This window comes from Balaenoptera borealis (assembly GCF_965194805.1).
Source record: "Balaenoptera borealis genome assembly, chromosome: 9".
Taxonomy (NCBI): domain Eukaryota; kingdom Metazoa; phylum Chordata; class Mammalia; order Artiodactyla; family Balaenopteridae; genus Balaenoptera; species Balaenoptera borealis.
In genome coordinates, this window is record NC_138873.1 from 25206832 (window position 1) to 25222038 (window position 15207).

The 15207-nt window shown below is 41.5% G+C and overlaps 1 protein-coding gene across 1 annotated transcript in view; it reads right to left on the reverse strand.

The window, feature by feature from the left end:
- Positions 1-15207, reverse strand: part of ECT2L (epithelial cell transforming 2 like) — a gene marked incomplete at both ends in the record, with an annotated part of 63743 nt that overhangs the window by 6575 nt on the left and 41961 nt on the right. Inside the window, 9 exon segments of the mRNA XM_082405763.1 lie at positions 3393-3481; positions 4824-4883; positions 5572-5627; positions 5630-5727; positions 5826-5899; positions 7586-7733; positions 8735-8745; positions 8749-8949; positions 11279-11365. Of these exon segments, the coding sequence (XP_082261889.1) occupies positions 3393-3481; positions 4824-4883; positions 5572-5627; positions 5630-5727; positions 5826-5899; positions 7586-7733; positions 8735-8745; positions 8749-8949; positions 11279-11365 (824 nt within the window).

Here is a 15207-nt window from a genome sequence, read left to right on the forward strand (position 1 = left end):
TCACCAGGTTCTCACTGTGAAACTCAGAAAAATACCCATTCTTCCCATGGGGAGGGAGAAAGTAACCATTTGAAACATGCCCACAGAGTTCTGTTCTATTCTCTTAGCAAAGGCCTGCCTTCAAGGGAAACAATTTTACCAGAATCTAACCAACATGAGGAAAGGGAAATACCCAACCGCACAGCTACCTCTAACCTTCCTGTCTCATCTTAGAGGTGACTAACAATAATAATAATAATATAATAAAGTAAAAGTAAAAAAGCTGATAGACACTTGTAAAGGTCATAGCCCAGGGGTACAGTCTCACTAAAAACCTGAGACCTAATGATAGGACATACAACTCTTCCCTTACCCTCACATCTTCCACATCAATAGGACTCCTTATAATAACAAGGTATTACAGCTGAAAAGGACTGCAAGGTTCAAATTCTATTTAAGGAATATCTAGGAAAACCCAAAGACAACAGGGGAAACAAAAATGAAAATTTTAGCCTCTGACACCACAGTTACAACAAACGGTAAATACAGGCTAACATTTAGCCAGATGAATGTAAAACCTCATACTAAAGACCTATTGACTTCATTTCCTTTTATCCAATACATCATGTCTAGCTTTCAACAAAAAAATTATAAGGCATGCTAAAAGGCAGGAAAACACAGTCTGATAAGACATGGCAAGCATCAGAACCAGACTCGGATATGGTAGAAATGTTGTTAGAATTATCAGACCAGGGAGTTTAAAATAACTAAGATAAGCTAAGTTAAGAACTCTAATGGAAAAAGTGGACAACATGTAAGTATAGATGGGTAATATAAACAGAGAGATGGAAATTCCAAGAAAGAATTAAAAAGAAATTCTAGAAATCAAAAACACCATAATAGAAACGAATAATGCCTTTGATGGGCTCATCAGCAGACTGGACATAGCCAAGGAGGGAATCAGTGAGCCTGAAATACATCAATAGAAAACAAAAGAGTAAAAAAGAAGGGAACAGAATATCCAAAAGCTGTGGGACAATTACAATGGGTGTATAAATGTCTAATGGGAATATCAGGTGGAGAAGAAAAAGGATGAAACAGAAGAAATAGTTGAAGTAATAATGGCTGAGAATTTTCCGAAATTATTGACAAGCACTAAACCATAGGTCCAGGAAGCTTAGAGAATACTAAGAAGGATAAATCCCCCCAAATCTATACATATCAAATACAAATTTGAGAAAATCAAAGAGAAAGATAAAATCTTGAAAGTATCTAGAGACAACAATGAAAAACAAAACAAAATGCAACATCTTTCTTATAGAGGAACAAAGGTAATGATTACACTGGATGTCTCTTTGGCAACCATGCAAGCAAGAAGAGGGGGGAGTGAAATAAGTGTTGAAAGAAAAAAATCCACCAAACTAGAATTCTGTAGCCAGAAAAAGTATCCTTCAAAAGTGAAGGAGAGGGGACTTCCCTGGTGGCGCAGTGGTTAAGAATCCGCCTGCCAATGCAGGAGACACGGGTTGGAGCCCTGGTCTGGGAAGATCCCACATGTTGCAGAGCAACTAAGCCTGTGTGCCACAACTACTGAGCCTGCACTCTAGAGCCCGCGAGCCACAGCTACTGAGCCCACGCACCACAACTACTGAAGCCCACGTGCCTAGAGCCCATGCTCCACAACAAGAGAAGCCACCGCAGTGAGAAGCCCGCGCACTGCAACAAAGAGTAGCCTCCACTCGCCGCAACTAGAGAGAGCCCGCACCCAGCAACGAAGACTCAACACAGCCAAAAATTAATTAATTAATTTTTTTTTTTAAAGTGAAGGAGAGGGACTTCCTCCTGGCGGTCCAGTGGTTAAGACTTCGCCTTCCAATGCAGGGGGTGCGGGTTTGATCCCTGGTTGGGGAGCTAAGATCCCACATGCCTCACAGCAAAAACTAAAAACAAAAAAACCCATAAAACATAAGCAATATTGTAACAAATTCAATAAAGACTTTAAAAATGGTTCACATTAAAAAAAAAAATCTAAAAAGAGAAGTGAAGGAGAAATAAAGACATTCTCAGACAAACAAACATTGAGGGAATTCATTGCCAACAGATCTACCTACCTAGCAAGAAATGTTAAAAGAAGTTATTCAGAGAAAAGGTAAATTATATAAGTCAGAAACTTGGACTTACATAAAGGAAGAGTGTTTGAGAATGAATATATGAAGGTAAAATAAATTCTAATAATAAAAAACTGAAATAATCCCTAGCATGTCTCCTACTACACCAGTGCGTTTAGAATTGCTGGCTTGACAGCTAGTTTCCTTCTACCATTGTAGCTCATTTCTATTGCTACTGACCAAAAACAAAACAAAAACACCGTGACAGTGAGAAAAGTGACACAACTGTGTGATTTGATTTTCATTTAATATCCACTCCAGGTGGGGATCGAGGTGAAGGGACTGGTTTCTTCCAACCTCCCCCCGCCCCCACCACTGCCACCACCCTGCCCTGGGCCTTTGGGAAACATTCACTGAAATATTCATTGAAATAACAGGCAAACCAATTTTCCTTTCTTTTATTGCAGTTAATTCCTCTCCATTTGGTTGCTCTTTGTTGAGTTATCATCTTTGCCATTAATACTGAAAACATAGATTGGCAAACAATTTTCTAAAGCAGGAATTGAAAAACTATGGCCCCACCCCTTGTCTTCTGTAAATAAAGTTTTATTGGAACACAGCTACACTCATTCACTTAGGTATTGTATTGTTTTTGAAGATTGTATTATTCATTATGTATTGTATTTATGTAGCTGCTTTTGTGCTACAACAGCAAAGTTAGGTAGTTGCCACAGAGATCATTCAGCAAGAAAGACCTAGAATACTTACCATCTGCCCCTTTACAGAAAAAGTTTGCCCATCCTTGTTCTAAAGGAGGAAAGGGAATGCTAACACCCTCTCGTCACAATAGTTCTTATACTGTGAGCACTGTACAAACTAGATATGTGAGACCTCAATACCATGGTGGTCTTAGAGTAAGACCTTCTGAATACTGACCTCAGTAACTAACTGCGGATAATCAACTGGTCTTCTCTTTCTCAGAGTTGAGCATAACATCCATGTGATACTCCGCAACACTCGGCTCTCCTCTCAGTAGGAAAGTGACCAACCTTCAGAATTCCTCTTTCAGTGGAGTTAGTGGTCCCGGCAGTGACAATTTAATTTCTTCCATTCTACCCAGTAGCCACCTGGTATGCGAGTAAGGTGATAAAACACCTTACATCGTCTCAGAGAGGTGTGTGTGTGTAACTTTTTAGTTCAACACAAAGATTTATTGTAAATTTACAATATGACAGTCATTGTACTGGATTCTGGGTACAAGATAAATATGACACAGTCACAGCCATAGGATAGTTAAATATTTACCTTAAAGAGAAACTTAGTTCCTCATCACAGCAGTGAAGTTGGGCTACATCTTGGACCCTAATCAGATATCTGTTTACTTCTGATAGAGTCTATGAAAAAAAAACCAAAATTAGAAATATATAAATTTTTAGAAAATAATTTCCACTACTGAAGAACCATTTTATATTCCAGAAGATGTAAGTGTTGAGTAGAACTCAGTTCATTTATGAAAAAACATTGTTTGTGAAACAGTGAAAACTATATTTGAGGGTGTAGTCTAATTTTTAAACTATTGAAAACATTGTTTTATTATAAATGCTTTCCTAGTATCAAAAATAAAGTGAGGGTCAGGGTGAGTCAGAAGGGATCTATGGAGAAAAGGAGGTGAATGAAATGTTACAAATTAAGAAGTCAGGCCCTTTTACTGATCTAGCCATGGAGATGATCACTTGATGTGTATAGTGATCCAAAGATAAAGTTCTGTGGGCTCTGTGAGTTCCAAGATTTTGGATTTTCTGTAATCCAATCATCTCCACCTCTTTCCCTATCAAAATGTGCAGATCTAAATTAGGCCCAAACAACTCCATCTTGCTTCCCCAGTTTGAGCAAATAACAATAACACTTCCAGTCAATTGATATTTTAATTCAATATGATTCATATATTGAACTCCTAGTATATGCTGAACACTAGAAGACAAGTAAATCATAGTTCATACCAGATGGAGCTCCCAATCTTGTGAATAAAGGACTGAAGGAAAATGTGGCAGAGACCTTCAGGGTGCTGCAGAATACCTAGGAAGGGTCAACTCACACTGGAGATGTTGTGGAATACTTTACAAGGCAGACGAAGATTGAAATGGATCTTAAAAGGATGAATAGGAGTTTATCCAGTGGAGTAGAAAAAGAAGGCAATTTCCGAGAAGGAAGAGCATGGGCAAAGCACAAATGTGTGAAGAGAGGCTCGCATTATTAGAGAACTGTGAGTAGATTTGTGTGGTTTGATCATAAGGTGGTAGGCAAGGCAGGGAGAAGGAAGGTAGAATGGGACCAGATTATATTCCATAGGTAACAGATAGCCAGCAGAGGACTTGTAGGATTCCCGCCGATGTCCTCAGTGGGCAGAATCCTGCACCAGATACTATGTGCAGGGAGATATAAAACAGTAAAGACACGGCCCCATTCCTCAAAGGGGGTCATGATCACAGTAGTCCCAAGAAAGGTGCTCAGACTGCAGAGAAGTTATGGGATGGGGTCAAGACCACTTGTGCCTCTTCTCATCTAGCATCCTTGCCGATAACAGGGATGTGGAATATGAGAGCTTGGCAGCCCCTGGCACACAGCAGGCACTCAATGGATGTTAGCTGAATCAAAATCTCTATGTCTCCTTTTTGCCGGTGACTTGAGGTTATAATTCATGAGCATGAGATGTAGCAAGTGCATCAGAATACATACCGGGCACCCACAGATGATTATGTCTGACAGCTGATCTTTCATATTGATGTTCTGCTTCATCTAGAAAACAAAGTGATTTTAGGGAAACTGAAATTGTGGTATTTTTATACATAAAAAATAGATTTAAATATTTTATGGCACTTGATAAGGGCACGGTATTTTCATAAACTATTATAAGAATCTCCATTTCCTGTACCCAATATGTTTTAAAACAATGAGGCTAGCGACAACACTGTATTCAAAAATTTCTTCTGGGCATAATGCGCTGTCATTTACATTCAGCCCAGACTCCCATGCAGTGTGCACGTCACAGTGATATTTTCAGGATGATAGTACTGTACTCCAAGATGCTGAACTCCTGCAGAATATAGTTGTGATTGCTGTACTTACTTAGGCAGGAAAGTTAATTAATACATGAAGAAGTACTTTCAGAAACAAAGGGTTTTACTCTTTTTCTTTTAGTTATCTAGAAAAATCACCCAAATACTCCATTTTTTTAAACTTTTATATTAATAAAGATTTTATTGTACTTCTACAGGTATCTGAAAACATTGTCTCGTGATTTGGTTTAGAATAGGTGCCCTCCCATGCTCAAAATCACTGAATACAATGATTTCACATTAAAAGGATGAAAGACTTTGAAGTAAAGAATACCCCAGGAGGATAAGGTATTTCAGGATCTTTGAGTTAGAGTACACAAAAGCACTGTAACATTTTTAAAGGACACAGCCTCTTATCAGCAGCCAACCTGATCTATGTAACCTTTGTATTTTTTGATTACTTCAATTGCAGTGGTCAAGTCCCATGGTCAACATGTTCTGCAGGAGTGTGAAGCCTCAGAGCATAGAGAAGATGAATATATTCTTCAGACCTTCGGGATGGGTACAAAAGCAGCTCCGGAAGGCTGTATGAGGCACAGACAAGGGAGCCCTGGTCTCTTTCTGACGGCCAGAGAACGCCCATACTTGGGGTGCCCCGGCTGTGCTCTCCCTCAGAGCTTACCTCAGCATCTTTTTAACAATGGTCTTATCATGCCTCTTCAGGAAAGCTCGGAATGCTGGTATCATTTCTCTGCACTAAAGGTGAGCATTATATTGTCAAAACTCTATAAGACAGTTTTAAAGCATTCTATTCCACCAGGCAAGCACCATCTGTGAAGCACTCAAAAGCAAAAAGGCAACATCTACATCTAATCACAGTATTATTAACACTATAGGTGCTTACTGATATCCTAAGTATAGTGTTTTAATTATACCATAAACCTAACCCTATTCATTGAACTTAATAAGTATAGAAAACTGAAAATGGGCTTTGCGTGCAGGTAGGCCTGGATTAGAATTAGAATTCTAATTTAATTCTATCTAATTCTATGTGACTTTGTCAAGTTACTTAGCTTCTCTGAGCCTCAGTTTTCTCATGGATATCATATCTAACCCTTGCAGTGAGTGGGGAGGGGACGAATCCTATCCATAAAGTGCCTGTCACACAATAAAGGTTATTTCCTAATAGTAAGAGACTATTAATGGGTTCAGCTGTAATACTGCTGTTAAGCATGTTTTCCACAGCAACATTAAAAAGGTGCTCCACTGTACTTAATATCTGTTTTAAAATGTATTACTCATCACCATTACAGCCCCCAGGAAGTTACCTCATTTTTCTCAGATGGCAGTAATGCTAACTTCTAGAAGTCAAATAGTCACTGATTTCAGAAATGTTAAGAGCTAACATTTATTCCGTGCTTCCTTATATGCACCCCCATGCTAGTGAAACAGATACATTATTATCCATAACTATAAAAAATGTTGGCACAAATTTGCCTGTGATAATATGTGATGCTTTGTTCCAACTCTTGTCCTAAAAGTCAGTTCTATGAAATTGCTTTATTCATGCAACTTTCACATAATCGAGTTGTCCTGCAGTGTTTAAACTCCCCAAGCGGGGCGGGAAGAGGACAGCCAAGGGCAATGTCTGAGGTCAGGAATCGTCCAGAGACCTCCCAGCCCCAGGCTTTCCCTTCAGGGCCTCAGTGCAGACATGTGGACATGGCCACAGTGGACATGGGGACAGTGGCAGAGCGCACCACCACGTCACAGGGTGCCTCTCCTGCTACCCTTTTGATGTAAACTGAGGAGGGAAGAGAGGTATCCTATTGCCATCAGAGGAGATCCCAACAAGAGCAGCAAGGGGCACTTGCTGATGGGAGCTGCATATTCCCGCTCAGACTGGGTATGGCAGGACACAACAGGGACAGCTGTTTATAACGCACTCGCTCGGGAATGTAAGACAAAGGAACTCCTTACTTCATCGTGAGATTTCACACATTGAGTGTTTTTATTCCAGTGTGTGGATTATGAATTCCTTTTCTCCGTGAGAGAGCTGGACTCGCCAAGGCCGCCCAGTGGCAGCATGGAATCAGGGTTAACAGTCTTGCTTCTGCCTCATTGTGAAGTATGTTCCTGTAACCGAGGCCCAGGGTAACTGGGACAGATGGGAGTCTGGCAATTTGCATGAGGATTAGTTCAGTCCCACAACCAGTTCCAGGGCGCTGCTGGGTCAAGCACTGTGCCAGCCCGTAGCGACACAAAATTAGGTAAGTCAGGGTCCCCGTCCTCAAGGAGCTCACAGTAAACCAGAGAGGATCTGGAAGCCAAGAGTAGAGAAGAAGTCTTTCCTGGTAATTCTAGTCCTTCGGGTTACACATGAAACTTCCTCTCAAGCTCAGAAGGGCTAATAAGTGCCTGGATGGTCGCTCAATCTTTTACCTTCTCCATAGTTTTCAGAACAACAGGGTAATTGTTGAAGAAATTGGTGTATCTGTTCAACTGGCTTCCAAACTTTATGAATATTTCTCCCACGCAGCGAGCTGGGCCCCATTCCTGTAGTCTGTCTCTCAAGTCATCTAGAAACCACCTGCAATATGAGGAAAGCGTGGTCAGGAAATATTGGCCAGTGACAACCTATAAACTTAAAAAATAAATTCAAAAATAAATAAATAAATAAATAAATTCGTGGTCAGTCGTTTAGGGCAGGGCTTTTGTCAAATCCTTTTGTCTTGACACTGAGCGGTTCAGATTTGACAGGAAAGGAGGAGATGGGAAGTGAGGAAGCAGGTTGAGTCAGGTGGAAGAGTCAGGACCCCAGACTGGCCTCCAGAGGCTGTCCCTGACTGTCCCCCTCCCCCCTCCCCCGGGGACAGTTTCTTGCAGTGCTCAGAGGAGAGCGCTCAACTCACTTCAGTGGCTGAATGCCATCACCCCAACTCAGCCTATTTCCCAGGGGTCGAAGGTTATCCCTCATTCAGCCGTCATAGGCCTTGAAAACTGGAAGAGGCCTAGTTCCTTTTATAGGATCTGGGCCCCCTGAGCTAAGGAACTTGTTCTAAGTGACCTAGAGAGTTACTGACAGAGAAGCACAAGCTCAGTTTGTCTTTATCACCAAGGCAAATGATCACTTTTCTCTCTCAACTGTTCCACACTCAAAACATATACCGTTACTACACTAACCCCCAGCCTCTGGTTCTCTAAGCAAAGTATCCTAGTGACTTAGTGCCACTATAGCCTCCCGTTCCTTTCCCATTGCGCAACCAAACACTGCTGACTATGAACAGCTCCACGTGGCTCCCCTTCGCATTGTCTTTTGCGTGAACAGCATATTGAATATCGAATCCCCAGGCACTGAACTCCACTCCTTGTGCTGTGGCTCTGAGTCCAGGCGGGGATTCTCCCCTGGGAGTCATCACTACTGGTCTCAGTCCAGTGTCAAGAATCCTCTGTCTTCTGTGAGATGATCAAGCAAGGTCCCCAAGAAGGGCAGAGAATGACTGGGTCTGTGCATAGCTTTCTGAAACAATTAAGCGTGGGTTCCTCCCACTGCACAATGAATATTTCAAAATATACCTATTCAGAGTTCACCTGCTGAGACATTAAATCAGCAGAATATCAGAGAAAATGATCTGGATATCTGCCGCGCTCAGAATTGCTCTATTTGATGACAGTGCTGCTCTAAGTGGCCGTATGTAAATATCTCTCACAATTTCCAGCATTTGCACGTATTTTCTCTCACTCTGTAAGAGTTCCCTGATGACGCTGGTCCGCTTTTCGGCTGAGTCCAGCTGCAGCTTTCTCTCCTGTAGAAAAGCATTAGGAACTCAGAGGGAAAGCATAATGACTCTTTTCAGGTTTACAGCCTCAAAAAGCCTGACGGTCAAAGGAGACAGAGAATTGAAAGTACTGAACAGTCAGGCAGTCACTCTGAGTGCCCCTTTCTGGCTTGTGATATGCAGGGTTGAAGGGAACCTTGATAGGGTACAGTGGAGGACCCTGCTGACCATTGCTTGTCCCCATCATCACCAAATAGTCCCTCACATTGGCCAGCTTAATGCTGTAGTAGGGATGGGGCTTTGAACTCTTGGATCTTGAGGAGGGCAGATTGAGACTTTAATTTTATCCATCTATCCATCCGAATATGTATTCTGTGTCACGTGCTAGCTGTTGGCTCTGCAATGATAAGACAGAGTACTGCCTTAACGGAGGTGATGGTCTCATGAGAAAGCCTTTGGGTTGCCCACTCTTTGTTTTCCTATTTCTTTTTCCCATCAGCATTTTATTGATTATCCTGTAGACAGAAGAACTGACATGAGCTAGGCCTCTCATCATCAACTAATTCAATAGTTACTTCTCACTGAGTATTATGAAATACCGAAACTCAGGCTCTTCTTTCCGTGTTGAGGGAAAAGTACCTGTGAACCCGCCACTCCTGGGTAATTAGGTTGCCAGGTGGTCTATATTTTCTATGTATCAAAGTCCTGTTTTATTTTGTAATGCAGAGGGAAAAGCCATACACTGGTGTAAAGAAATCCCACATCCTGATATTAACTGTGCTATGTTTATGTATGGAGAAATTAATTTTCCTTACTGGGACTAGGTAATTCTTTTCCTTATATTTGTACTTTTGAAAAGTTGTAAAATTAGTATCTTTACAATAGAAAACAATTACAGTATTCAATTTTTAAAAAATCTAATGGCCTTGTAATATTTGAGCCTAGAACGATTAAAACTCCTAGAACACAATTTCCTCTTTCCCCTCCAGCCCTAGGTCTGCCCCACACTGCCCCAAATAAAATATGACAATACTAACGTGTAATGCCATGTGATCTTAACCTGAAATGTCAACCATAATTTCATGAACTAAAATTAAAATGTAAAAGTAATTTAAGAGAAAAATCAGAAAACTCATTCTGTTTGAAATACTATAAGCACTGTTCTTGGTTAAGTTTTATCTTTCAAACACATGGTCTGTATATAATGCCTATTTAGACATATCTAATGAGTTAAAAAAATACATCTATATCCCACTTGGCAGTTGGCTTACAGCCCACATTATATTTTATGTGTATTTACATATTTTTAAAATACTGGAGTTATCTAATATTTATCATCATTTTGACTTAAGGTTTCAGTTGTCAAAACTTCTGTTGTTGTCTTAAAACCATTGTCTGGTATTATTACCAATAGTAATAATACCAATAGGATGAGATTCTATCGTAATGCCTGCACCATGTAAATGCCCTCCTCCTTGGTGGTTCCTGGGGATGGGTTTGGGGCTGAGTAAGCACGGGGCCGGTGAGGTCCCCGGTGGCACCGTCCACTGTAGGCAGACCAGCCCCGGGTGTTGTGTGACTGGGAAAGAGCCTTGGGGCTGAGCTCCGCGCTGCAGGATTCAAGATTCTCTCTTTGCCTGTTGCCTAACCTTAGGGAAATCCTTTAAGTTTTCTGACTTTAATTCTTCCTCTACAAAATGTGGGTTCTAACACCTGACTTACAGGATTCTGAGGTTGAAACGTGAAAATAAATGTGGCTGTGTGTTGCAGAAATGCTAGACGGCACGCATGCACTGTGTGTTACTGTCGCACAGGACCAAGCCTCTGCCTGTCTGCATCTGCTTCACCCACTACTACCCTTTCTAAATGGAAAGACAGAGCCCTAAAAGTTATATTGATTATACTCAGCGTTTGAAGTCAGACCATAGCTGATGGGTCGGTTAAACACTGTGCACCTTCATGTTCATGTAGCATTTCTTTAAATGCCGTCCTATGTCTATCAGAAAAGCAAGGAGTAGCACAGAGATGGCTCTTGCTGCCGAGATGTTACACGTCCATCCTCTTGGCTCAACTTCTTTTTATTTTTTTATTTTTATTTTTATTTTTTTAACATCTTTATTGGAGTATAATTGCTTTACAATGGTGTGTTATCAATTTCTTTTTAGACCAGGATTTATTCAAAAGAAAAATCTACTGGCTGGATTTCCCCCAGTTATATTTGGTGGGTTCTTTCCCCCCTAAGAGAAACTTTAAAGAAAAAAGGAAGAACGAACCAGAATAAAGGTTGAAGCTTTTTTTTTTTTTTGGTCAGGAGCAAAACAAATAGAAAATTCTTATTATGTGATAATTGGCTTACCAACTCAACCAGCAACTCAAAATTTGGACTGTTTTTGCTGAGACTTGATTTTGTGTCCTGAGGATTATCTTCTACAACATTTCTTTCCTGAGGATTAAATACAGACTTGGTTATTTGGGGCGGGCCCTGGGATGTCTAACTCCCCAGTCAGCGCTAAGCCCCCTGAGGGTTCAGAAGCTCTGCCCTTCAGCCATAACCCTAGTGGCCCTGAGACACAATGAATTAAGCACTCGACAAATGTGATGCCTCTCTTAAATTAAATTTTACGTTAAAAAAAAATAATAACCTTTTGCTTCCTAGGAACTACATCATACTTGAGAAACTAAATTCAGGGCAGCCCCCGGTTCCCCTGGAGGCAGGAGAGGGACCGTGCTCTTGAGCAGCTCCTGCCAGGTGCCTGGGACCAGGCCTCTCTGCCTCAGCTCTGCTCTGTCACCAGGCAGCAGAGTGCAAACAAGTTATCTTGCTTTTAAGCTGCCAGAAGCAAAAACTCACAGTACTTTATAAAATTCACCTCTTTGTTCACCTAGTGAAAAAGTGTCAGAAGTAATTCACATGCCATTTCTAGATCTGTTTCCACATTAAATATGGCTTATTCTTTCTTCATTTTGCCTTGTTAATTATTCTTGTGGCTTCCACATAATTTAGCACATTAAAAAAAAAAGCCCCCCGCTTCGGCCTGCAGCATCCCAGGGTCCACCCCAGCAATGGAACAATGGTCCCATGTTTGTGCTGAGGCGTATGATAATTAATGGCCACTACTGCTGCCCTTCCTAGTCAAAGGTAAAACTACCTATAGCAACCCCTCGATATGTAGGAAGGAGACTGAAAGAAAAACACCAATGTGTAAGCAAGACTCCTTTTGCCTTACTCTACTCAGGCAAAAACCAGTTTTTATTTTGTACCTGCAGCCATCCCTTATGGCTGCCTGAAGCCTTTGTATAGGAGCCCTGGTCCTGGAACTGCGCGCAGCCAGCCAGCGCCTGAGCCTGAGCGCTTCACAGCTGCTCCACGGAGCCTTTCTGCCATGTCCTTTGTCTTCCCCGTTCAGGGCTGACCCATAGCGGCCTGGCATGTATTTATACTTAAATCTGCTTTGCATTTTGACACAATAATTTCTATGTGTGGAACATTCTCTTCTTTCAAAATAAATTATAGTGCTGATAATTTCTATGGAGAAATGATAACTTCACCCAGTCAGTGGTGACACCCGTAGTTGTGTAGGGAGACGTGGCTGCAGGCGTAAAATGAAAATGAAACTCAACCTGCCCGCCCGAGGTTAAGAGAACCCAAGCGGTACAGATCGGACTGTGGATCCCACAGACGAGGGAGGCCCCCTTACCTGGGATATCATCGTTTTGTACATGAGTACAAAGTGCCATGAGTGCTCAGGCATTAGACTTCAGGAGTGGGCTCCTAGACCCCCCTGGCTCTCCTAGAACCTGCCTGCTCATGCTGCGGCTTTGTTTCACCTCTGTCGCAGCAACAGCTTTTAAAATTTTTTATTTATTTACTTTTTGGCCATGCTGAGTGGCTGGCAGGATCTTAGTTTCCTGACCAGGGATCGAACCTGGGCCTCCTGCAGTGGCAGTGCACTGTCCTAACCACTGGACCGCCAGGGAATTCCCAGCAACAGCTATTTTTTAAATGTAAATTTTTCTCTGTGGCTAGGAAATCGATTTGACACAGTAATTGTGTTTGAACCTAAAAACAGTGAGTTCTCTCATTTTATATTAGCCGTCTAATTATTAGGATTTTTAGAGCCTATTTTTTGGTTAAGATACCATCCCCTCTTCGTTTTTAGGAATGAATTTGGATGAAGTAACAGGGGCAGCAAACTTTGCACATTTTTAAGAAAACAATTATTTGGAGTTGCTGGGCCTTTGCCTTGCCTCTGTCCGTGACCCGTAAGGGAGACCTTGGATCACGTGTTAGGAATTTTCCTCTAGGATCTTAGTTATTGCTAACACCCTAGTTATTGCTGGTGCTTCTCCTAGAAAACACTTGGCTGCCTGAATTAGGGACCAGAAATAGTTGTGAAAATGACAGGTACAACTATGTCATATGTCATTGTCAAGAACAACTATGATTCTGGCTGTGACTCATCACTGTGGTTGTATAGTATCAGTGTAAACACTATAGGCATATCAAGGCCAGGAGTTACTACTGACTGGGCAGCAAGATGATAGATAGATAGATAGATAGATAGATAGATAGATAGATAGATAGATAGATAGATAGATAGATAGAGTGAGCTATATATGTCTCAGTCTATCTATATGTATATACGTGTGTGTGTGTGTGTGTGTATTTGGTCCTGGATTTGGCAGACAAGCCCTCTTACACAAGCCCCTGTGGAAGGGTCTTTAAAACAATTATCTCAGAAGAAGGCATTACTTTCCACTCCCATGGCTGAGAGTTTGTGTGCTCTTCTGGACGAGTATCTACACTTTTAAAAATAAACCCCAAGGTGTGGAGAAACTCAGCTTCTCTATTTTATCTGAATTCAGCACCTACGTTAAGCTGTGGTTTTCCTTCCTTCCTAGGGTCCCCAAATTTGTTTCATGGGCATCATGCACAAGCTCTCAAGTGTATAACAGAGAACCGAATAAGAATCTAACACCTATTTTTTCTGCTTTGATTTTGAAAAAGGAAGATATCAAAGACATTCCTAGGCATTAAGGTGTTTCACGTTACTGTAGTTTTATTACAGGCAGACGATGTAACAAGAGCAGGCCTGATTTCCAGCATGGAGGCAACTTTAAGCCCAAACTTTCTGCATCACTTTATTAAAGTGATAAGATGATTAGGTTGAAAAGACTTAATTCAGTGTGGATTTTATTTGGCAGTGGAAAGAATGGAGGTATCTTTGAGAGGAAATATTCTAGGTGACCATTCTTTTAGGGGCCAGAGATTCCAGAAATTGTTCTCAACAATAGTAAAGTCTTTCAGATGTAAAATGAACACTTCACAAGAAGGAGCACTTATAGTTTTGTCCCTTTTGCTTTCTTCAAGCTATCCTGCTCCAAAGAGGGGCATTTCTGGGGCCTGTATGTCCATGGTTGAGGGTGACAGCTTCATTCTTAGGAATAAAGGTTGATGGAAGAACTTCAGTAAGGTTTCCAGGGAGTCAGGAATGACCCAGATGTTGTAAGGACTTTGGAATAATTTGGAACCTGTGTAATGTGGTTACATGTTGATTATTCCCTTTAGTAAACCAAGGGGAAATGAGTGGTCCTGGAGCCCTGGGTGCTATTTTTCAAAGGTTTTCACAGGCTGAAGGAGGGATGGAGACTACATCCACCTTTTTGGGAGAATAATCCCCAGAAATCTCAAAGAGATAGTGGCCACCATAACAAGGCAAAAGGACTCTGAGAAGCAGAAAGAGAATCTCGATTAAATGCCTGCCCTTGCGCCCCACCCCCTCCTGTGCATTCTGCTAACAGGCATTAATCATGCTGCATCATCTATGTATGTGTCAGTCTTATCCACCTCAAAGGCAGAGGCTGTGTCTTATTTTATGTCTATCCCCAGGGCTAGCACAGTGCCTAGCACATGACTGGTTCCTGTAAGTATTTAGGGAACTGAACTGAGAAGCTGGGGACTTGACCTCTGCCTGAGAAGTGGTTTGTGATGGTTAATTTTATATGCCAACTTGACCAGGCCACAGAGTGAGTGCCCAGATGTTGGCCAAACATTATCCTGGGTATGTCTGCTAGGATGTTTTTGGATGAGATTAACATTGAAATCAGGAGACTGACTAAAGCAGATTGTCCTCTCTAACGTGGGTGGGCCTCATCCAATCAGTTGAAGGCCTGAGTGGAACAAAAAGGCTGACCCTCTTGCAAGTAAGAGAAAATTCCTCCTACCTGACAGCCTTCAGACTGGGACATTGGCTTTTCCCTGCCTTTGTATTTTAACCGAAACAT